We start from the raw sequence: 24502 nt of genomic DNA, 5'->3' as shown, positions 1-24502 counted from the left end.
ATTTTCTAGAAAGATATGACTGGTACTGACTTTTCCCTCCTGTGACAATCTTAACACATATAACCCCCAAGGGGCCAGATGTTGATTTTATTGTGAGGAGTGTTAAGACTCCTGTAGTCCCTTTTCTTCCTTATTAGTATTTGTCATGGCAAGGTGTTGATTCTGATGATGTCATAATGCTTTGTTTGTGGGGTTATTTAAAGTCACTCACACCTTAAGAAGAATCAGCTTTTTAAGTGAACTGCAGGTGGTTACCTTTGATCTTCTAAGATCATAGGGATAAAGATCTCCAGAAGAAAATATATCTGGAAAAGCTCTCATGATATGAGATTTACTCAGCTGAAATGTAGGCAACACAACAGGGCTGACATCTAATATGTTCCTCGGTCATCCTTGGTTGCCGAGAGCCTCCAAACATTCCTCAAGGGCATAGTCATTTTGTACAACAAAGGGGAAACCGGTCCATTTCTAGGAATCAGGTGGAAGTTTGAGAGAAAAAAGGTATATCAATATAAATTCCTCTTCAGTGATGAAGAATAGAGTGTTTAACATTATCCCATAGAATAATTAGTGTATTTTAAGGATCTTTCCCCGTTTTGAACACGTTTTACGTTAGAGAATTTCACAGAGAACATTGTGATATAGAGTGGGAAGGATAGTGTCCTATGTTGCCCTTATATTTAAATCTTATATACATTTCTAAAAAGAACTTCAAGTTAATGATAGATTTTAAGGTTTCATTCTGGTAAAGTAAAAGCTTTCTACTCAATGTATCAGCCACCTACATGGGAAAAAAAAAAAAAACAAACAAACCAGGAAGTGCAAACCTTTGGCTTCCATTTTCCTGTTATAAATCAACAACATCTTCAGTTCTGGAACAGCGTTTAAATGCGTGGCTTCTTATAAACGCTGGGAGAACTAGTGCATTTCCAGAACAAATTCTGTGTATTCAGCTCTCCCTACTCAAATACATTCCTGCGTCAAATGACCACAAAATTGCCCACCATGAAACAGGCTTCAGAGGAGTCTAGAAGTGATACAAGTGTATACAAGTGTATATTGTAACATGACACTGATACATTAAAAACAATTTCACGTCTAGGGTCAAATCGCTATAGCCAAATGTCAATGCCATTAGAACAACTACTACTGACACACGGGAAGTTTCAAACTGAGGGTCTAGGGTTATGGGGAGAAACTGTACAAGAAAGAAAAACTTCAAAATGTTCTCTCTCCCCTCAGGCAAGTTTCGGCTCTACAGATCTACCCTTTCATTTAAAATATCCAAGTGCTGTTCTGTCCCCAATTCTTATCCTATTGTAGAAGGAAATCTGTGTCTCTCTCTTCCCCAAATTAGGAATATGAGAAGCCTTCCGGGTCCGTAAAGAGCAGAAAACAGCCCAGCAGGAAGTTTCATCTTGCCCAAAGCTGTGAAAGTGGGCATGGTGGTGTGGAAAGAGAATACGAAAGGTAAAATCTGTAAATCTTAACACCTGTGGTTGGGAAAACAAAAACCTCACGGGCCTGGATATCATCAGGATCTCGGGGTATAGACAGAAAAAAATAACAACCGTGGTTCGGGTCAGAACCCGGGCAGCGTTTCCTAAGTGATCAAGGTAGACAGTGGGGTCTGGTGGAGGCCGGAGAGCTCTATGCGACCGAAGGTAGGGACAGCGCCATTCACTGTGCCCTCGCTTGCCCCTCCCCCGCCCGGGCGCCTAGCCCGCCAGCCAATCCCCTGGCGCTATCCCCTTCCCATCGGAGGCCCCGCCCCCCGCGCCCGGGATGCTGGGGCCCCGCGGCGTGACGCGAGCACGGCAGCTCCACCCCCTGCGTCTCTGGCCTCGCCGGCCTTGGGGGGATGGTACCATCATGGCGTCAATGCAGGTAAGAGGAGTTTGCAGCATCTGGGCGGGCTCCGTTGCCGCGGGGAGGATGAGAGCCTTTCCTCCGGGGGTGTGTCTGGGTCTGTGGGGCACCCGGGCGGGCTCCAGAGCGGCCCCGGAGACCGGTCCTTCCCACCTTCAGGGCGTTGGGGAGGGGTGAGAGGCGGCGAGAAGGGGGGGGTGGTCTCGGTCGGTCGAAGCGGACACCAGCCGGCCGGGAAGTTGGGGGATAAAGAAGGCTAAAGGGGAGGAAGGGGCGAAGTTTGATGTTGGCTCCGCGGCGTTGGTCTCGAATCACCTACGGCTTACACGGACGACTGTCGCCTGCCTGCCTCCGGGCCCAGGGATGCCTTTTCCACCGCGGTCCCCGGCTGGGCGGAAACAGCTGCTCTCGCCGTTGTCGCCGGGGCAGGGGCGGCCCCGAGAGGGGCTGAGTGTGGGGAGCCGAAAAGGCGTTCCGGGAGAAGGCGGCTGTTCGCAAAGGCGTTTCGCGGCCTCGACTCAGGCCTCCCACGCCCGGCCTCCTTGGCTGCTCGGTCCCTCGACTCTCCTTTTGACTCTTAGTCCTATGCCCCAGGGGTACCTTCCTCTGTCAGCCTTCTCACTCTCAACCCACAGAGGTCCCGCAGCTCATTTTCTCACTCGCTGAAGCTGCCCTGAACCCCTCAGAATCATTTGCCGTCTAACTGGCTATCTCCCCGAAGGACGGATCACCAGCCCCCTATACCTCCCGGGATAGCTCACCCTCCAATCTTTTTATTTCCTACAGTGCCCCACCCTTGCGGTCGCGGTTAGGCTACAGCCCTTTGCCCTTCTTCCCCAGACCTTAGTGGCACCTTAGTTTGGTAAGAGGCGTTTGTTAACCCATGTTATAGCTACCTGACTTGGCAACGCGTGGTTTTCTGGTTTTCCAACTTAATAGACTCTTTTTTCTTTTTCCAAATCCAAAGAGTTGTGTGGTTTTTTTTTTTTTAACAGACAAAGATGGCATCCACAATTGCAGTTTTGTAGAGATTAACTCTGCATTATCTATAGCTTGCATTTAATTTATAGATGAAGACTAGCTCTGTCAGAACATAGAGAAGGCAGAACTCCCCTTTGAAGTGTCAGCTGAGCGCTTTTTAGTTTTAACAGCATCTTAAAGAGACCACGTTTTTCTTAGAAGGATTTTATATGCTTTTGTTTCTAGAAGAATAAGCAAGTTTCCTTATCCCCCTGCCGATTTTTTCTCTTTTTAGGCGAGAACAGTGCTTTTCTTTTAGCTCTTTTCTGAATCTTCTTCCTCTTTTGTGCACGTATTTGCTTCGCATTTACTTCTCTGCTTTTGTGTTATCTGTCCCCTTTCTGCCTGTTCTCCGTACAAGACTCTTTTTACCTTTGCTTCTCCCTCTGGACTTTACTGCAGAATAGAAAAAAAAAAAAAAAAAGCAATTGTATATAACATTCCTAGTTGAAGAGATGTCATGAAACAGTCCAGAGAAAAAACAAAAACAATTTCAGGAAACATTATACTTTACCGTAATCTCCCCAGAGACGTTAGAGAGGTTTCGTCATTTGAGGCCAAAAAAGGAACGGTAGAACACGAGTTGAATAGTAGATCGGCTATGTGACCAATTTAAGATTATTTGTGTTAAGATTAAAACCATTCTCTTTAAGAATAAAAGGATTAAAAATCCACAGTACTAGTGATGATATTTGGCAGAGGAGTATAGGGATAACTGATTTGCTGATTAAAATTAGACCTTTAGTGTCTGGAAAAAAGCAGATTTCAAAACTGAGTGAGTACAAAACTTAATGTTGATAGTCTGGAATTTTACATGGCGACTTAAGCAATAGACACAATACTTGGCAGTGTAATATTGCATTTTTCTGTGTCCCAAGTACCTCTGTCTTTTCACCCTTTATTCCTTTATGTCTTCTGATTAGAGGAATGGAAAACTGGTATTTTCCCTTTTAATTAAAACTAAATTCTTCCTTTTATTTGTATTTTAGAAGTACCTGATACAGATTCTCTGGTAGTATCTTTTTATTTTTTAAGTTTTTTATTGAAGCATAGTTGATTTACAATATTTTGTTTCAGGTGTTCAACATAATGATTCACAACTTTAAAGATTATTCTCCATTTATAGCTATTAGTAAATATTTGCTATATTCCCTGTTCTGTACAATATATCCTTGTAGCTTATTTATTTTATACATAGTAGTTTGTACTTTAGCTTGTACCTGTTAACCTTGTCTTCCAATGTCGCTCCTGTCACTTTCCCTTTACAGTGGTAACCACTAATCGTATCTGTGAGTCTGTTTCTTTTTTGTTATGTTCACTAGTTTTACTTTTTAGGTTTGATATGTAAATGATATTCTACAGTGTAGAATATTCTATAGAGAATATTCTATTTCTCTGATTTATTTCACTGAGCATTATACCCTCCACATGCATCCATGTTGTTGCAGATGGTTCAGTCTTTTTTTATGGCTGAGTAATACTCCATCATGTGTGTGCGTGCACGTGTGCACATGCATGCATCAGCATCTTATTTATCTCTTCATTGGTTGATGGACACTTACGTAGCTTCCCTATCCTGACAACTATAAATAGTGCTGCTGTGAATATTTGGCTGCATGTATCTTTTCAAATTAGTGTTTTCGTTTTCTTATACATACCCAGTAGTGGATCATATAGTACTTCTAATTTCCATCTTTTTGGGGACCTTTCCTACTGTTTATGATAATGGCTGTACCAATTTACATTCCCACAAATAGTGTGCAAGGGTTCTCTCTTCTTTTATGTCCTCTCCTGATAGTATTTGAAAAATATTTAGTATAGATTAACCAGGCTTTTTGAAACACAGCACTTCTCTGTGTGGTTATTCTTTGTCTTTGCACAAAATTTTTTCCTGACCATCTTAATAACAGAGTTTAACTCTTCAAGACAAATAAATTATACATCAAACAACAACTAGGTTATATTTGTTCATTTACGCATGAGTTATTTTTTGAGGGCCCTCAATATCAGGTATTCATCTAGGTGCTGAGGATACAGCGATGAACAAAAGCAGATGAGGTTTCTGCCTTTGTGGATGTAATAGTCTGGTTATGGATGATGGGTAAGAAGAAAATATTTAAGTTAATTGCTATTATGTTAGACGGCTATGGTGCTATAGAGAAAACTTGTGGAAGGAGGCTACTAAATGTTTTTTGAATTTTAGTTAGAGTTCTTAGGAAAAAGTAAGCTATACATGAATGCTGCTTTAACCATGTCCTTACCTAAAACGTTTTCAGTAGGTTTCTTCATCTTACCCACACCAGGGTATGACTGCTGATGAAGAGGTTACTTAACCTGTAAGAGGAACTGTGTTTTAAAAGTATGCATATTATGCAAATGTATATAAGACTTACTACCTGTATTGATAAAGATGAAATAATTTAGCCGTAAGGATCATCAGGATAGCAAGTAAGGGTGGACTTTCAATTTCTTTTTTGGAGAGTATGTTGTTTTGTCTTTTTAAAAAAATTTTATTGAAATATAGTTGACTTACAACGTCATGTTAATTTCAGGTGTGTAGCATAGTGATTCAGTTATACATATCTATATGTAGATAGATAGAAAGGGCTCCCCACGTGGCTCAGTGGTAAAGAATCCATCTGCCAGTGCAGGAGACACAGGTTTGATCCCTGGGTCCGGACCGTACCCTGGAGAAGGAAATAGCAATCCACTTCAGTATTCTTGCCTGGAGAATCCCGTGAACAGAGGAGCCTGGCAGACTACAGTCCATGGGGTCGCAAAGAGTTGGACATAATGGCACCCCACTCCAGCACTCTTGCCTGGAAAATCCCATGGATGGAGGAGCCTGGTGGGCCGCAGTCCATGGGGTTGCTAAGAGTCGCACACGACTGAGCGACTTCACTTTCACTTTTCACTTTCATGCATTGGAGAAAGAAATGGCAACCCACTCCAGTGTTCTTGCCGGAGAATCCCAGGGATGGGGCAGCCTCATGGGCTGCCGTCCATGGGGTCGCACAGAGTCGGACATGACTGAAGTGACTTAGCAGCAGCAGAGCACACCTGCACATAGTGACTAAACAACAACAACAGCATGAGATATACAGTTATATCTGTTGTTTTTCAGATTCTTTTTGGAGAGTATGTATCTTAAAGCTGACATTGTAACTACTGTAGTATACTCTATGGGTGCCTTACAACCTTTTTTTACATTGTAGCACACATAGAAAATAATTTTTGAATTGCACACCAGGGTGGATGAGATTGTTGGAGGCTGGAAGCACCTGGCTGGGCAGCTCACAACAAAACATTGGGAATGAGGATCAGTGTTCTGGTACACCCATAATGCTGGGTAAACTTCTGCTCCATTTGCTAGAGTTGTTCAACATACGATTCGAGATTATGGTTTTCAGATTTCTGTGAGCCCTTTGAGATTTTTTTTTCCTAGTTTTGCTTTTTTTTTTTTCTTTGATTTTTTCCCTACTGTTTCTTCCTAGAACAGACACAAATCACCAAGTAAGATATGGTTAGATTCTGTTTTAAGAAACGATTTGTTCTTCAACATACGATTCAGGATTGTGGTTTTCAGATTTCTCTGAGCCCTTTGAGATGTTTTTTTTTCCTATTTTTGCTTTTTTTTCTTTCATCTTTTCCCTACTGTTTCTTCCTAGAACAGACACAAATCACCAAGTAAGATATGGTTAGATTTTGTTTTAAGAAACCATTCTTAGAGAATGGTGGGCTCATGATGGTACTTAAACTTAACAGGAGTTGAATAAGTAGATTTACATTAATTCTGATGATTCTAGAAATCTTAAACTATTAAGTGGAAAGTTGGTCATACCAGTTGTTTAGATTTAGCATTTTAGGGACTTAGATTATTTGGTACAGACTTTCTTAGAGTATTATTAGAGTGAATTTTTTATGTGATTCAAAACATTTCTTAAAAGTGGAGCAATATTAGGGCGTTCTGTTTTCAGCTAAACCATAAAGTTGTATTTTTTGTGTATGTTTCTTTTTTTATTTTGTTCTTAATCTTTTTTTTTCTTCCCCATGGGCTCATTTCATATTATGAAATGATTAATTAATTTTGCCTCCTGGATATATTTTCTGATTTTAGATTTTAGCTGTTTCATTCAGACTTCTTTATGTTGGAAGTTTTTTAGTACACCTGGTATACTTTTCTAATTTGACCACCTAGATTTATTAATTTTAGATAATAAGCTACCTTTGTTTTATGTCTAAAGATCTTAGAACGTCACTGTATAGTAGTTGATACTTTAGCAGTGATATAATTGAGAGAAATGATCAGTTGAATTACTCTGTGGATTTTCTTCATTTTCTTCCTCTTTGTTAATTGAGTCTTATACTGACTCTTGATTTGGCTAGATGGAGGGAAATTGATTTTGAATATGTGCTTATTTTTAGATGACTTAGAAACAATAAATTACTTCGGGTTATTCACGACTCTGCATTGTTGTTTACTCAAATTGTTGGTTCTAGCGATTGAGGGAGAGAGTGTGGGTTCTTGAAAGTGAAAGTGTTAGTCACTCAGCCACTCTTTGTGATCCCATGGACTGTAGCTCACCAGGCTCCTCTGTCCATGGAATTCTCCAGGGAAGAATACTGAAGTGGGTTGCCATTTCCTTCTCCAGGGGAACTTCCTGACCCAGGGATCAAACCTGGGTCCTCCTGCGTTACAGTCAGATTCTTTACCATCTGAGCCACCAGGAAAGCCCCAGGGAAGTGATTGAGAGATAAGAGTATGAGTTCTTTCTGACATTATTATTATAGTCATATTACTTGACAATTAGATTCCATATGACTATTTGTTGATATCATCATGAAGGGTTACAGCTTAATCAAAAGTGAGAAAACTGACTGTCATCACGGATCCTGAGGCTTACTAAGCACTGGAGGCTTGTGGAGTATACCTAGAATTATAGTACCTGAGAAGGTTGGCTAGATATTGGCCGGGAATGGGGCCAGCACAGAGCTGTTGGAGCAAGTGCTGAAGGAAAAGGGAAACAGCAAAGAGTAGAATTGAAGATGTTCTGTGTCAGTGATAAACTTAAGTAGATAGTAGACTTCACCGAATAAAAGCATAAAGCTGGGGTCATTATCTTTTCTTAATTCTCACAGCAGTCATTGTGGTATTTTTCTTTTTGTTATTAACCAGTTGTTGCTTTACAAGATGCCTTCTATTTTTTGTCCTAAAAGTGTTGGTTTGGATCTCTTATTTTAACTTTTTAGGTCTCTTCCACTTCCTTGGCCATAGATTCGATAAGAACCAAAAAAAAAATCCTCTCTCATTGTCCCCTAAATGTGCACATAGTGATTACAGTGCGTGCTTGTCCATCACGTGACACAGCAGATTCTGCGTTAATTCTATTTTAGAGAAATCTAATAAACAGTTCTCTTAATAGAAAGGTCGAGTACCTATAAAGAAATACTTTAAAGTTCATTTTTATATTACATGTATATTCCCCTCAAAGTTGGCTGATTTTCTTGATTTATGTGTGCCATAACTTTGGTGTTTTTCAAAGTATTTACATTCTCTTTGGATTCTTACTCCAGCCTTGTAAAATGGGAAGTCAAATCCCATTTCAGTCTAATAAATAGAGTGATTTTTGATAAATAATCACTTATTTGAGTGGAGAAGGCAATGGCACCCCACTCCAGTACTCTTGCCTGGAAAACCCCATGGACGGAGGAGCCTTGTAGGCTGCAGTCCATGGGGTCCCTAGGTCGGACTGGACTGAGCAACTTCACTTTCACTTTTCACTTTCATGCATTGGAGAAGGAAATGGCAACCCACTCCAGTGTTCTTGCCTGGAGAGTCCCAGGGACAGGGGAGCCTGGTGGACTGCAGTCCATGGGGTCGCACAGAGTCGGACACGACTGAAGCAACATAGCAGGAGCAGCAGCAGCACTTATTTGAGAAGTGACTTACCCAAAATTGTATAGCAACTGAGTAGTGAAGCTGATGCTGTTAAGATGAACATACTAACAAGTTTGATCTTGTAGAGAAATCATGGAGATACTTATTTAACTCTTTAATCAATAATTTACCATTCACTAAAATATTTTATTGCTTCTATAGCTAAGAAAATGAGAGGGAAGTGTTCCTTATATTTTAAAATATAAAGTTACTTTATCAAAATTTTTACAAAGGTTCTGTATGCATATACTTGATTGTTGAATAAAACTATAATGGCAAACCTTTAGTGTTCAAAGATACTCTTTATTCTTAAGGAGAGTTTTTAGAAGGATGACCTGGCACTTTTATTTTTTAAAAATATTTTTTCTTATGATGAGAACTAATTTTACTTTTGGCTGTGCTGGGTCTCCCTCGCTATGTGGGCTTTTCTCTAGTTTCAGAGAATGGGGGCTCCTCTAGTTGCGGAGCGCAGGCTTCTCTTGCAGTGGCTTCTCGAATTGCTGAGCAGGGGCTCTAAGGACTGTGGGCTTCAGTAGTTGCAGTTTCCCGGCTCTAGGTCACAGGCTTGTTAGTTGTGGCAGAGGCTTAGTTGCTCCGCAGCATGTGTGGCATGTGGGATCTTGCTAAAGGATCGAACTTGTGTTTCCTGCATTGGCAGGTAGATTCTTTACCACTGAGCCACCAGGGAAGCCCTGGCATTTTTTCTGAAAATACACTTCTACATAGTATTTATCTAGGTTGAGCCTTTGCTTAGATGAATTTTATTGCATCTTTTATATCATTGTCTGCTTCATTGTTTTATCTGCGTAATACTTGTTCATGTTTGTCGGGTATTTTTAAAATGTCTCTGTTTGATGGCCTTTATTTGTGAATGCTGTTTTTGGAGTACCAGCAAATGGCGCATGCCTTTGAGTTATTTTTCTCCTGAGAAAAATTGTATTCTCATTCAGTTACTTTTATAAAAACTTAATTAGAAAAAAGCACCCAGGATCTAGAATCGAAAGACCTGGATTCAGGCTCTGTTTCACTGCTTAACAGCTGTGTTGCACAAAACCCAGTGTGTAGTGTAGTGATTAAGACAAAAGTAGTTGAGCAGAGAGGTAAGCATTTGTAACCTTCCCAAACCTTTCTATAGTATTCCTCATATGGTGCTTGGCAAAACTTGATTCTTCCAGTTGTTCAATTAGAAACCTTGGTTTCATCCCACTTCATAGTCAAACCATCAGCAGTTTCTGTTGAGCTCTACCTTCAAAATAAACAAGAATGCAGCCATCTACTCTTCTGCATCATTGTGTGTGTGCGTGCTGAGTCGCTTCTGTTGTGTCCAACTCTTTGAGACCCTGTGGACTGTAGCCTGCCAGGCTTCTCTGTCCATGGGATCTCCAAGCATGAACACTGGAGTGGGTTGCCATGCCCTCCTCCAGGGGATCTTCCCAGCCCAGGGATTGAACTCATGTTTCTTACGTCTCCCGCATTGGCAGGCAGGTTCTGTGCTACTGGAGCCACCTGCATAATTACCTGATGTAAATCATCATCATCTGTCATCTACATTATATCAATAGCTTCCTAACTGGTTTCCCTGCTTCTGCACTTGTTCCTTTACAGTCTTTTCTCAACTCATCATTTAGATTCTTTCAAAACAAAAGTCAAATGTTACTTCACTCACATCCATACTGTGGTTTCCCTATTTTATTGAAAATACAAGCTAAAATCCCTGTTAGTGATCTAGAAAGGCCTTACATTATCTCTTTCACCACGCTCCACCTTGCCCTCCTCACTTCTCTGCAGCTATATGGACCTCCCTTTTGTCTTTGCTCCTGTTATTTCCTCTACTTGGAGTGCTGTTCTCCACTTATCTGATGGCTCACTTCCTTTTTTTGTCTCAAATCTTTTTTCAAATGTAGTTTTCTAAGAGAAGCCGTCCTTGACCACCCAGTACAAGATAGTCCTCGCATCCCTGGCATTTGCAGTGCCCCTTAACCTGCTAAATTTGATCTTTATATGCCTGGCATATTGTTAATTAATATACTGTTTCTGCTGGACATACCCCAGTGCCTGGCATGTGGTAGACCTTCAGTAACTGTCAGTGGAATAAGTACAGGTTTGAATTCAGATAACCTGTGTTTGAATTCTAGCTCTGCCACTTAAAATCTGTGTAACCTTTTTTAAAAAAACCCATCATATGGGGTAAAATTACAAATCACTTCATGCCATAGATCTTTGGAATTGTTTGTGAGTTATATCTTATAATTCTGTAGGCCTCTTTATTTGTGTAAACTACCTCTGTCAGATATTCACTTAAAAAAATTTTTGATTCCTGGTTCTTTGTTGCCTACCAACAAAGTCTACCAAAAAAGCAGATTTCCTTTATATGAAGTCTCTCCTTGTGTTTACACACCACAGGGAGCAGAAAGGAAGTACGATTTCTAATCAGCGTGTATTCTTTGCCAGTCCTCTTCAAAATTTGAGAATTAGCCAAGTAAAATTTTGAGCCTTCTATATCAATTTTAAATGGCAAGTTCAGTTTTTTCCCTTTTTTAATTGAAATACAATTCATGTATCATAAAACTTAACCTTTTTTTAAAGTATAAAAGTCAGTGGCGTTTAAAACATATTCATACCCATGGTCACGAAAAGAATATATTCATAAACTCACCCCTAAAAGAAACCTCTTAGCCGTTATCAGTCACTTTGTTCCCAGTGTATCATGTTACCTGGTCCCCTTCTTCCTCTGTCCCCACCCTTGGAAATCACTAGTTTGTTTTCTATCCTTATAGATTTGCCTATTTGGGGCATTTCATATAAATGGAGTCAGGCAATATACGGCCTTTGGGACTGGCCTCTTCCACTCAGCATAATGTTTTTGAGGTTCATCCATATTGTAGCTTGTATATCAGGACTTGGTTCATTTTTAGGCTAATAGTCCATTTTATGGTTATGCCACAGCTTGTGTATCCATCAGTTAATTGACATTTGGTTTGTTTCCTGTTCCTGTCAGTTAATTGACTATTTGTATTATTTCTACCTTTTGAATAATGCTGCTGTGGGTATTTATAAACATGTTTTTGTGTGGACATGTTTTATTTGTCTTAGGTGTATACCTAGGAGTGGAATTGCTGAGTCATTTGGTAACTTACGTTTAATGTTCTAAGAAACTGCTGGACCTTTCCGTGTCTGCTGCATTGTTTTACTTTCCCATGAGCAGTGTGCAGAGCTTCCAGTTTGTACATATTCTGGCTAATATTTGTTGTCCATTTTTTTAACTGTAGTTGTCCTAGTGGGTGTGAAGTGGTATCTCATTGTGGTTTCTCTTTGCATTTCCTTAATGACTAATATTGGACATCTTTTCTTGTTTTTATTGGTACATTTCTTGGAGAAATGTCTATTCAAATCTTTTGCCATTTAAAAAATTATCTTTTTATTGTTGACTTGTGAGAGTTCTTTCTTTGTATATTCTGAACTTATTAGACATTTGATTTGCAAATATTCTTTTATTCTATAAGCTATGTTTGCACATTCTTCCTGGTATCCTTTGAAGCATAAATATTTTTAATTATGATGAAGTCCAGTTTTTTTCTTTTTTCATTTGTATTTTTGTTTTGTATCATTACTTAATTCAAGGTCATGAAGACTTGCAGTTTATTATACTTTTCTTCTGAGAGTGTTATGGTTTTAGCTCTTACGTTTACATCTTGATTTATTTTGAGTTAACTTTTGTATACAGTTTGAGGCATATTTAGCTTTATAGCATTAATATGGCAGGTTGTTTTGTTTTCAAAGTTGTATAGATCCATGATGAGGATCCATCAGGTTTGATAATACTCAACTGGATTCAAGTTATTTCTTTTGGTGAGTGCAGCTACTATCTGTTTTTCAGATAAGATTTATATTGTAGCCCTACTACTAAAAAATGTGATTGTAATCCTAATAAACTATTACTAAGAATATAGTCATATGTTGACTTTTACTGTAATTAAAATAGACATATATCAACTTTGGTTTTTAAACTTGCAAAAGCATTGAGCCACTGGACATTTTTAGAGGTCATCTAGTCCAACCATCATACCTTTAAATCATTGCTGAATTTTGTGATTAGTGATCGTTGGTAAAATGTTTACTTTTGTACTTCATGGAAGGCATACGTTGAGCAAATTGAGTATATAGTTCTTTTTTAGTATATGGATTTTATATGAGAAAAAATGTTATAGAAAAAATGTCCCTTAGATAGAAGAAACCAATTTAAAGATTGTAGTGGAGAAAATTATGTAGCTGGGCATATTGGTGCCATCTTTGCTCTTCATATTGCTTAGTGGAAACCTCATAAATTCCTGTCTTTTGAGCTACCTTGATTTGATATTTCTACAGTCTATCCACATGATTCATGGATTCTGTACTTGTGAATCCACCTACTTGATAACATTTATTTGTAACCCTGAAATCAATCTCATGGTGCTTTTGGGGTGATTTGCACACATGTGCAGAGTGGGAAGATTTGAGTTGCTGGGTGTGCATGTGCCCTGCTCAGGTGAAACAGAGCAACACTGTCTTGTTTCAGCTGTTATATAATAAACAAATATCCTTCCTTGTATCTGTTGCCACTTTTTTCACATTTTTGTGCTTTTGGTGATTTCACTGTTTAAAGTGGCCCTCAAGTATACTGGAGTGCTGTTCAATCTTTCTAGTTCCAAGAAGACTGATGTGTCTTATTCAGAAAATCTGTGTATTAGATAACCTTCATTTAGGCATGTACTGTTGCCCTTGGGTTCAGTGTTGAGTCAGCAATATATATTAAGAACTCTTTAAATAGGAGCACACAAAAACTAAGGTTATTATTAATTGGTTGGATGTGAGCAGAGGATTACAGGAACCTAACCCTGTTTTCCCCTGGGAACAGTGGTTCACTATTTGCTAATTAAGTATTTGCTGTGACTTTATAGAATGTTACTACTGTGAATAATGAAAAAAGTAAAATGTCTATATTTTGATTTAAATTTCAGTCCCCCTTTGATCTGAAATGTGTTGAAGCCATGTTAAAACTGGTAGAATGTAATGTCACTCTGGTCAGGTTCCTTGTTTCCCTTCTTCCATTTTCTGCTTTAGATACTGTCCCTCAGTTGTTGGTGGTGGTGTTGTTTTTATTTACCCACATAGTGCAAGTCAGTGATTTTCACTGTTGGAATTATGTTGAAGACACCTAGGGAGCTTTAACAACAACTATCCCCAGAGAGTAATTGGTCTGGTGTTCATCCTGGATATTGAAATTTTTCTCAACACCTTGTTAAGCCTTATCTGCTACCTAAGTTGAAAACTTATCTAGCTACAGTGGGAAATTTTAGCTGTGCAAATTATGTAAATTGTATAAGATATAATACTTATCCTTGGGCCAGATTTAGCGTTCAGGAGATGGTAGACCTTTCAAAGTTGATGCCTCTGGAGAGATCTTTTTAAGAACCAAAGTTGAGACTAAAACTGTTTTATGTTCCTGGCTGATTAGGGTTCTATCAGAAAACATGGGTTTTCTGTATATCAGAGCAAATGTTGACTACCTTGCAAAAATCTCTTGTTCTGATGGCTACTTTATACAAAGAAACAAAATATCTGCTGTAAGAGTTTTTCTGGAGGAGGATTAGTAAAGGAAATGCGTTTGAAATGTGGCTGCTGGGAACTTGCCTCCTGGATGCCACAGGCCAGAACTAGGAGTTCACATGCCTCCACTGAACACCCTGCATGCTGCAGCCGAGATCCAGTGCAGCCAAATACATACATACATGTTTTTTAAAAAAGAAGATGTGGCTGCTGGGTGACCCTCCAGGCTTAGCTGTGAGCTGAGTGATTCTTCTGTGCCAGTTGTGTATCTGGACAAACACATTTTATATCAGGAATTTTGGGAGTTGAATGTGAATAGTTACCAATCTAAGGTTGTTGGGTTTTGGGTTTGTTTTGTTGTTGTTGTTTTAAATAATCTTAGGGGTCCTATATTAAAATGTAAATAGCCCTTGGAACATTAGTCTTGTTTTTAGTCTTTTGGCCATTATTGTTATCCAGTAATGCATAACATCATGCAGCTCCCATGTTAGGCCTATGCCAAGAGCTTTTTGTCTTAAAATCTCAGAGAATCAGGCTCTTTATGATTCTGGGGCCTGAGTCTATTTTTTTTCCTGTCTTTAGGTTGAACTGGGTATTACTGTAAACATGTAGATTCTGTCAGTAGCTTTTACTTGCTATGAATCCTTAGCAGCTCTTAGTCTCTTTTTATAGTGAGCTTCCGCTTTGCATTCTGGGTAACTTTCACAGTTCCCAATTTTGTTTTCTCATTGTTCCTGAGTTTTTTGTGTGTGTTTTTTTTTTTAGACTTATCTAGCTAAGTTACATACTGTTTCTACTGTCGTTTTGAATTCACGTTTTACTCAAAATCTCCATTAGTTCTTTAAAACTTTGTACCTGGCGTCATGAATCCACCGAACTTAGTCTCAGTCTCACAGCTGTACACACTTTTTTACCTCGTATGTCCTCATAGCACTCTTTACCTCTTTCATAGAGTTTTTCACTTCCGCCTTGTACTTTTATAAAGGCACTTTATTGGTTTTTAAGTCACTGAGGGCAGTGTGCTACTAGTAGTAAGCACTCAAGTAAAAGTAAAGAAATGCTTTTTTCAAAATAGGTCAGAAGTGATATCAAAACGTTGCCTTTTTGCCCTATCCTTTGTTTTGGCTTCTGCCCTGGCCTAATTAGGGCTTCCCAGGTGGCTCAGACTGTAAAGTATCTGCCTCCAATGGGGAGATTTGTGTTCGATCCCTGGGTTGGGAAGATCCCCTGGAGAAGGGAACGGCAACCGACTCTAGTATTCTTGCCTGGAGAATTCCAGGGGCAGAGGAGCCTGGTGTGGGCTACAGTCCATAGGGTCGCAAACAGTCAGTCATGACTGAGCATCTAACACTGGATCAGTTAAACTAAAGAATAGGAAAAAGTATATAGTATTTTAAATTAATGTTCATTTCCTGTTAATTAAATGCATTGTTTCAACTAGGTTAATGTTTGGTTTGTAACTCTTTACTTTGAAGATAATGTTTCAGTGAAAGTCTTATTTGTATCCCCTTCTCCCCCCCACCCTCACCCCCCACCCAACCATGGTAGGTTTTTCCCCTTAAGCTTCCAATCTACAACATTTATTTTGACAACAGTAATCTTAGGTCTTGCTTCATGGAGACTAAAATTATGTGATTGCCCTCTCCCTAAGCCCAACTATGTTGTGTCTCAGGATACTTCTTCTCATTTCTGGAATTGTATTCCTTTTCCAGTTGTATTCCTAGGGTGTGTCTAGGTGTGGATCTGTCTGTCTCTGCCTGTGGGAGGAGAAAGTATGAGGTTGTATGGGTGGAGGAGTTTTGGTGTAAGGAGTCTCATTCTCTGAGAAGTAGCAAAGAACAGAACATCTGTTGATGTCTGAAGTTCAGGCTGGGCTTCTGATCAGCCTTATTACACTTAAACACAGTGTTGGCTTAAAGAAGACACAAAACCTGAGAGTTGTGAGTTTAAATATTATTCAGGGTTTCACTGAGTACAGTAGCTCAGGAGATAGCCACTCAGCTCTGAGGAAACTGCTCCAAAGAGGTGGGGGAGAAGCCAAGTTATGTATGATTTTTGGCTAGGAAATATTAATGCATGCATTCGGGCATATGTCTTGGTAAAAGATGACTGCTAATCACAAAGAACAGATATACCAAGTGATGACTTTTAGTGCTTGTCTCTTTATGGAAAGATGCAAGAATCTGGCATCATTGCAGTTCTTCCTGAGGGCCTGTTTTATCCAGGGAACAGAGTTCCTTATCCTATTTTTCACTCTGAATTCCCCTCAGATTGTACTGTTGCTGGGCACACCTTAACACTTGTAGAACTGGGTGGTGAACATCAAGCCCTTTGTTCTTTGTGTATGGTAGTGGTGGTGTTTTCCTAGTGACAGAGCTTTACTTCAGATTTTTTAAGTTTAAAATATAATGGAAGAATTGGTCAATTTGGACTACGTCTACCAAAAACAAAACAAACATTACCTCAAAAAACAACCCCTATGAGGATATAGAAGCCCAGTTCAATCTTGGCAAGCCTCTAGTTTTCATATTAATGACAGTGATGGAAGTACTAGAGAAAGCCAGGACAGTTAGTGGCATTGCAAAAGTAGCATTATTAGCTACTGCTTCTTCCTTTTTTGTATCACCTGTTCTAAAATAGACTGTTGGATTGGGTTCTGACTGAAACCAGATTTTCCTATATAGATACATTGAATTTTTTTTTTTCTTCCTTTTTTGGCCATGGATCTCAGTTCCCTTACTAGAGGTTGAACTCAGGCCGTGGTGGTGAAAGCCTGGAATCCTAACCACTAGGCCACCACGGAAACCATGCTCCCACATTAAATAAGTTTTATTAACTTACTTTAGATCCTCATAAACTGGCAAAAATTAAGACTAAATTTTAAAAAAACTCAGCAGCTCTTCTTTTTGTAATTGGAAAAACAGTTGAAAGGTACATAATCTCTTAAACTAATATCGTAGAATGCCAAAATTGATTTTATAAATTATAGTCGTTTATACTTTCATATTTCTGCATTCCTTATTAGAGTGAATCTTGGTATAAATACATTTGATGTTCTCTTTAATTTTATTTTTTTTTCAAGAAAGTAGAGTTTCGTGTTATTCTGAAAAAAACCTGGTTGTTGGTTTTATGAAAAAAATAATTGTAATGGCCTTGTATTGTAAGTTGTTGACTTCTGAGTTTGTTTGGAGTAAAAAGATATATGTAGGGATATGAATGTATATAAACAACACTGCTCACATTAGATGAGGATATTATGTATCACACAGGATTTATAATACTGAGAAGTGCTTAAAACCATAATGAGAATATTTACATCATTTACATTACATTGTAAAACTACAGAAAAATAACTATAGGTATATATGATTGAATTGGACTGAACAGTATATGGAGGAAGCTTTAACTTGTGAAAATTGAAATAGAGTAACCTGTGTTCTGGAATTTTTGATTTAAAAGAACTCAGAGATAATCCTTTTTTAAAACGAAAAAATGGACCCAGAACTTAGGTAACTTCCCTAGATATGATACTTAGGGTATACTTGCAATTTGGGAAATGGTCTCCCTAACTTAAATTTATTATTTGTGCTTTCAGATAACTCTACTTGACAGAATAAAAAATGTTCTTAAATTATCTGTAGTATCTTTTATTTATCTAATATGGATTCCATTGCAAAACCAGATTTTATGTTCATTGAAAAATGTTGAACCTAGAACAGTAAAATTGTAGGAGGAATACAGTACATCTTTAAAAATATGTATTTGTTAGAAGAGTATGGTAACATTACTCAGTATTATAACTGAGTCATACTCAGTAAATTATAAATAACCAGATGTGTGCTCCTTTGAGACTAAATCTGCAAGAAGGATATATCCATGTAACTAAGATCCATCTCGTCTTACAGCTTACAAAGAATCTTATAAAATCTTTTTGAAGTTGTAAAACTTAAAAGATAAAAGCTGTGGAAGCTGCCCTTTGGTATAGAGAGTTGAGCATCAGTATTTGTTCTAACAGTATGTTGCGCTCTAAGTAGCCATATTCCTGTGTCCACACTTTCACCATTACAAGCTGCGTGTGTGCTGCTTCCTCTCCCTTGCACCCCCAGTTTTGTGTTATTCTTTAAGGTAAATTTTCAAGAATGGTGTTACTAAGTCATAGAATCTGTGTTTTCTAGCTTTCAAAATATCTGATGATAGTGAGTTGAAAGTTGTGGCATCAAAAGTACCAGAAATTTTTGCTGTGTGAGTACCTACAAAAAGAAGGCCCAGCAAGTAAAATGTAAGAACCATAGCAAAAATAGGAAGAGAAGCCAAGTTCGGCATAATAGAATCAAAGAGGGAAAGCTCTTCACATGAAAGATTGTAACTGATAAATCTGTGAAATAAGACCTCCAGTAGATTTAATCAGCAAGTGGCTTGAACTCTCAGAAGCTTGCAGGAATTGAAGCTTTAATTGGATATGTTAGAGGGGAAGTAGAGGCAGTGGATATTGGCTCACCCACTTCTTTCATGGAGTTTTACAATGAAAGAAAAGGAAGAAATTGACAGAAAATAAATCATGGCTCTTTTAAAGCTAGGAGAGACCCAGTTGATGACTGAAGGAAGGGGTTATGGACTGGGAAAGAGTGAAGTTACTAGAAACCACCTTATTGACTCTGAGAACAATATCCTGGATGAGTTGGTAAGGCATGAGGTCCAGAGAGAGGTGGAAGGATTCGAGAAGGGGAGAGAATCTTCTTTTTCAGTTGAAAGAAAAGCTGAAGTTTGTTATTTAAAATATCACTCCAGGGAATTCCCTGGCAGTCCAATGCTTAGGACTCAGAGCTTTCACTGCCAAGGGGCTGGGTTAAAAGAAAAAAAAAAAAAATTCCCCCAAATAAATGAAGTTGATACATATTTTCATGCACTTTCTAATAAAGTTCTTTCTACTATCCTAATTTTAGGATATTTTTATTTCATATCTTTGCTTTAGTTGCTATCTGTAATTTTAATACTGCCTTAGTGTGTTTATTTAAACTTTTCAAAATATTGTTATATTTGCTGACCCATCTCATTCTGTTAGCCACAATCCACAATCTCAGGTGGCTCAGTGGTAAAGAATCCACCTGCTAGTGCAAGAGACGTGGGTTTGATCCCTGGGTTGGGAAGATCCCTTGGAGAAGGAAATGGCAACCCTCTCCAATATTCTTGCCTGGGAAATTCCATGAACAGAGAAGCCTGGTGGGCTACAGTCCATGGGGTTGCAGAGTTGGATGCTACTGAGCATGAGGTAGATATTTAATTATATAGAAATTAAGACAGAATATTATTTATCCAAAGTCAAACGTACTATACGCTCCTGGAAAGCAGATGTTGAGTGTTCCAGTTGAACATACTCCTTTTAGCACTTAAACTTTTTCTTCCCCCTCCTGGGATGCTCCTTGTGGCTTCTAGGATCTTAGTTCCTTGACCAGGGACTGAACCCCAGTCCCCAGCATCGAAAGTGTGGAGTCCTAACTACTGGACCATGCACTTTTACTCTTAAGGCTTGACTTTTGCTTACATTTTTAACAAATAAGTAACCAGTTCTATTACCCTATATCCTAACTCTTGCCTCATGTGATAGATCTGCAGTTTGGTTTGTAGGTCAAACCAGACTTTGCACTCAGCTTATTTATTTAAGACTTGAGGGCTTCTCTCGTGCCTCAGTGGTAAAGAATCTGCCTGCCAATGCAGGAGACACAGGTTTGATCCCTGGTCTGGAAGATCATACATGTTGTGGAACAACTGAGCCTGTGGGCACAATTACTTAGCCTGTGCTCTAGAGCCCAGGTACCACAACTACTGAAGCCCGCGTGCCCTAGAGCCCATGTTCTGCAACAAGAGAAGCCACCTGCACACTGCAACAAAGAGTAGCCCCTACTCCCTACAACTAGAGAAAAACCCACCACAAATAAATAAATTAAAGGGGAAAAAAAAGAGTGTGTGCCAAATCATGTATAATCTACATTCTCACTATATAGTTGTCTTATGCTTTATGATATTTTATTTGCCTCAGTAGCTTTATTAATAGTTATCAGAATCTCTGAATGTAGCCCAGCATAGCCAAATCTGAAAGGTAAAAAATTTTGAATTGTACATTTACAAGGAGGGAGGAATTTAAATATTCCTCCCCTGTCAAAAAAGGTTACCTAAAATGGGACCTTGACTCTATCAGACTTAATGATAATTACTGCTTTTCACTTAGAGCTTGAAATGTAGTGATCACAAGGGCAGGACAGTAGACTCTCAACTGTATTTTATTTCATCCAGAGTCAAGGTTTCTGGGTAGCTTAAATATTTTATTTAGAGTGTTAATTTCCAGAACACCAGACAGATAACTTCTGAAGTAGCTTGAGAAATTTGGATATGATTTTATCATTGTAAACTCATTGCCTCCTGGAGCCAAGCTGCTTTAAAGTATATATCATGGATCCATTGGGCCTATGGTAGAGAGGATACCTAGCCTAAAGAGTTCATTTAAAAGGAGCAGCCAGACTTCAGCTCTGGTTGATTCAGTTGTTTTTGTCTGTCCTTCTGAATGTTCTCAAGAAGCTTGAATCTGCACATCCAAAACTGATTTTAATCTCATCTGCCTCCATCCCCACGTAGACTAGCTTCCTCTACCTGTTCCTCCTGCTGTGTATGTTTCAAATTAATATTTCTACCATCACTTAAGCTAACCTGGAGTCTTTTTTTTTCCCTCCTTCTCACTTCTCTTGATCATTTACCACTAAATCTTGTCTGTTCTGTATCTTGGTTGTTCACTAGTAATGTCTCAACTTCTTATCCTTCGATCAGTTTTCAGTTTGGCCTCCTGGGCTTCATTCTGTCTTAAACTTCTCTAGTACATCTGCCACACTGTTTTCAGTTATAAGGGTTTGAGAGGGAGAGGGAGATTACTGTCTAAAAAGCTACTCTCTGTGGGTGGAACTAAAGAGCCTGTACTTGTGCTAAGCTGCTGGAGATACTGGTATGAGTTCCTGCTACTTCGTAGAACCATGCACACTCCTGGTTCTACAGCTGCCTGGTCTTGACTTCAGTAGGAGGAGACTCATTCACTTGGGTGTATCAGAACCAGGAAAGAATGGGAGGGGAAATGACATTTTTCTTCTCCTTTTGTCTTGTGTTTTTTTCCCCCCAGTACCTTCTGTTGGCAGAGTGAAAGACAGGGGAGTCTGGCAAAAATAGTTTATAGGCTTTTTTGTCTCTATTACTTGGAGAGATGTTAATAAAATCTCCTACTATGAAGGTAGATTTGTTAATTTTCCTTTGTTTTTGAAGCTAAGTTGGATATATTTATACTTTTGATGAACTGAACCTTTTACCATTATGTAGTTTGTTTTTTTTTAAATCTCTGTTAGTATTTTTGGTCTTAAAGTCAATTTTACTTGATACTTGTGCAGCTATTATCAACTTTTCATTTGACCTGATGTCTTTTTCTGTCCTTTGATTTTGAACCTTTCTTTGTCCTTACGTTTTAGTTATGTCTTTTAAAAATCACAGAAACTATATATTTTCACCATCCATTTAACTTTTAACTAAAGAACTTACCCATTTTTTAATGTTGTTCTTGTTTGTTGTTCAGCTGCTAAGTCATGTCCAGCTTTGCAACCCATGAACGACAGTACTCCAAGCTTCCCTGTCCTTCACTATCTCCTGGAGTTGGCTTAAACTCATGTCCATTGAGTCAGTGATACCATCCAACCATCTCATCCTCTGCTGCCCCCTTCTTCTTTTGCCTTCAGTCTTCCCCAGCATCAAGGTCTTTTCCAGTGAGTTAGCTCATCACATCAGGTGGCCACAGTATTGGAGCTTCAGGATCCATACTTCCCGTGAATATTCAGGGTTGATTTCCTTTAGATTGACTGGTTTGATCTTCGTGCTGTCCAAGGGGTTCTCAAGAGTCTTCTCTAACGCCACAATTTGAAAACATCAATTCTTCCATTCTCAGCCTTCTTTGTGGTCCAACTGTCACATCTGTGCGTGACTACCGGAAAAACCATAGCTTTGACTATACGGACCTTTGTTGGCAAAGTGATGTCTTTGCTTTTTAATATGCTGTCTAGGTTTGTCATGGCTTTTCTTCCAAGGAGCAAGTGTCTTTTTTAATTTTGTGGCTGCAGTCACCATCTGCAGTGATTTTGGAGCCCATGAAAATAAAATCTGTCACTGTTTCTGCTTTTCCCCTATTTGCCATGAAGTGATAGCATATATAAGTATATATGTATATAAATATATATATAAAAGTATGTAGTGCAAACATGGGTAGCCACTTCTCTATTTATACTGCTAGGAGGGAACTACTATAAAATGGTTGGATGTGCTTGCTTCTGGTCTTTTCCATATGCATTTATATGATGTTTGTGTAACTCTTGCTTTTGTTTTAATATAAAGAAATTACATGTATTTTTGAGGCTTGCTTTTTTCCATTTCAGTATGTTTGGGGATTCTTCTGTTGGTGTTAGTACACAGAAATCCACATCATTCTTTTTCTTTTAAAGACATAGCTTAAAAAAAAGTTATTTATTCATCTATTTTTGGCTGTGCTGGATCTTCTTTGCTGTGTGCAGGCTTTCTCTGTTTGCAGAGATTGGGGATTACTCTTCATTGCAGTGCTCTGGCTTCCCATTGTGATGGCTTCTCTTATTGCAGAGCACAAGCTCTAGAGTGGGGGCTCAATAGTTGGAGCTCACAGGCTTAGTTGACCCACGGCTTGTGGGATCTTCCCAGATCAGGGATCAAACCCATATCTGCTACACTGGCAGGTGGATTCTTAACCACTGGACCACTAGCCAAGTCCCACATCATTCTTAATGATTGTGTGTGTGCTTATGTATGCTGAGTTGTGTCTGACTCTTTACAACCCCATGAATTGTAGCCCATTGGGCTCCTCTGTCCATGGAATTTTCCAGGCAACAATACTGGAGCCGGTTGATGTTTCCTACTCCGGGGGATCTTCCAGACTCAAGGGTCAAACCCACATCTCTTAAGGCTCCTGCATTGGCAGATGGATTCCTTACCACTAAGCCACCTGGGAAGCCTAATGGTTGTATAGTCTTACTTCTATATGCCACAATTTGTATACTTATTGATAGGCACCTATATTGTTTCTGGATTTTGCATACAGTGAAGCAGTCAGCATCCTTACTAATTAAAAAAAAAATTTTACTGAGGGAAAGCATTATGTGTCAGGCACAGTTTTGTGGCACAGTGGTAAAGAATCCACCTGCCAGAAAAGATGGAGCTTCAGTTCCTGTGTTCAAAAGATCCCCTGGAGGAGGAAATGGCAACCCACTCGAATATTCTTGCATGAAAAATTCCATGGATAGAGGAGCCAGGCTGACTGCAGTCCGTGGGGTTGCAAAGAGTCGGATAGGAGTGACTGACACATACAGTTTTGGATGCTAGGATTACAAAGGTAAATAGTAATCTCTGCCTTAGAGTTGCTTACAGTTATACAAATGCTACAAGAACATAAAGTAAATTGGGGATCTAGTGCTTTTCCAGCTAGAAAAATCTTTATTGCATCAGGTATTTTATGCTATTTCTTCTGAATAACTTCTCATTTGGGTCTTATTACTTTTTTAAGTTTCTAGATTCTGAAAAAAGAATTGTTGCCTCAGTGGATAGAATTTATATTCCCCAGGATATTTTGTTTATTTCTGCCTGTTGCCTGGGGTGTTACTTCCTTGACCACTTGATTAAATTCTTGCCTTAGGTTCTCTGCGGGAATTCAGACAGAGCCATGTGGGTATCTGCTTGAGATTCAGACATTTCATGGGAGACATTTTTTTCTTCTTCTAGCCATTGCTAAGTTCTGAACAGGCAGATTTCATTGTTATCTCTTTCTGTGCCCTTTATCTTATTCACCATTGGTTTGAGGGATCATAGTTTTATGCAGGTCTTCTGAGAGATTCCATATTTCTTGGTCTTGCACCCCTTGGGTTTGGTAGAGAACTCCAAAATGAAATCCAGCCCTGATCGTTTGAATATTTCAAAGTTCCTGCGTTCATTTGATTTTTGTTTTCTTTGGAAGTATTTAGAGTATCTGCATTGTGCTAGAAATAA

The 24502-nt window shown here is 38.9% G+C and overlaps 1 protein-coding gene across 1 annotated transcript in view; it reads left to right on the top strand.

Moving 5' to 3' along the window:
• The first annotated feature begins 1770 nt into the window (after positions 1 to 1770).
• Positions 1771 to 24502, top strand: part of UBE2W (ubiquitin conjugating enzyme E2 W) — a 69923-nt gene continuing 47191 nt past the window's right edge. The window contains exon 1 of the mRNA XM_070802708.1: positions 1771 to 1887. Within this exon, the coding sequence (XP_070658809.1) occupies positions 1786 to 1887 (102 nt within the window). The 5' untranslated portion in view covers positions 1771 to 1785. The remainder of the gene's footprint in view (positions 1888 to 24502) is intronic.

The sequence above is a fragment of the Bos indicus genome, chromosome 14, assembly GCF_029378745.1.
Source record: "Bos indicus isolate NIAB-ARS_2022 breed Sahiwal x Tharparkar chromosome 14, NIAB-ARS_B.indTharparkar_mat_pri_1.0, whole genome shotgun sequence".
NCBI classification, from domain to species: Eukaryota; Metazoa; Chordata; class Mammalia; order Artiodactyla; family Bovidae; genus Bos; species Bos indicus.
Note: the sequence above shows the minus strand (reverse complement) of the source record. Positions and strands in the feature narration are given on the sequence as shown.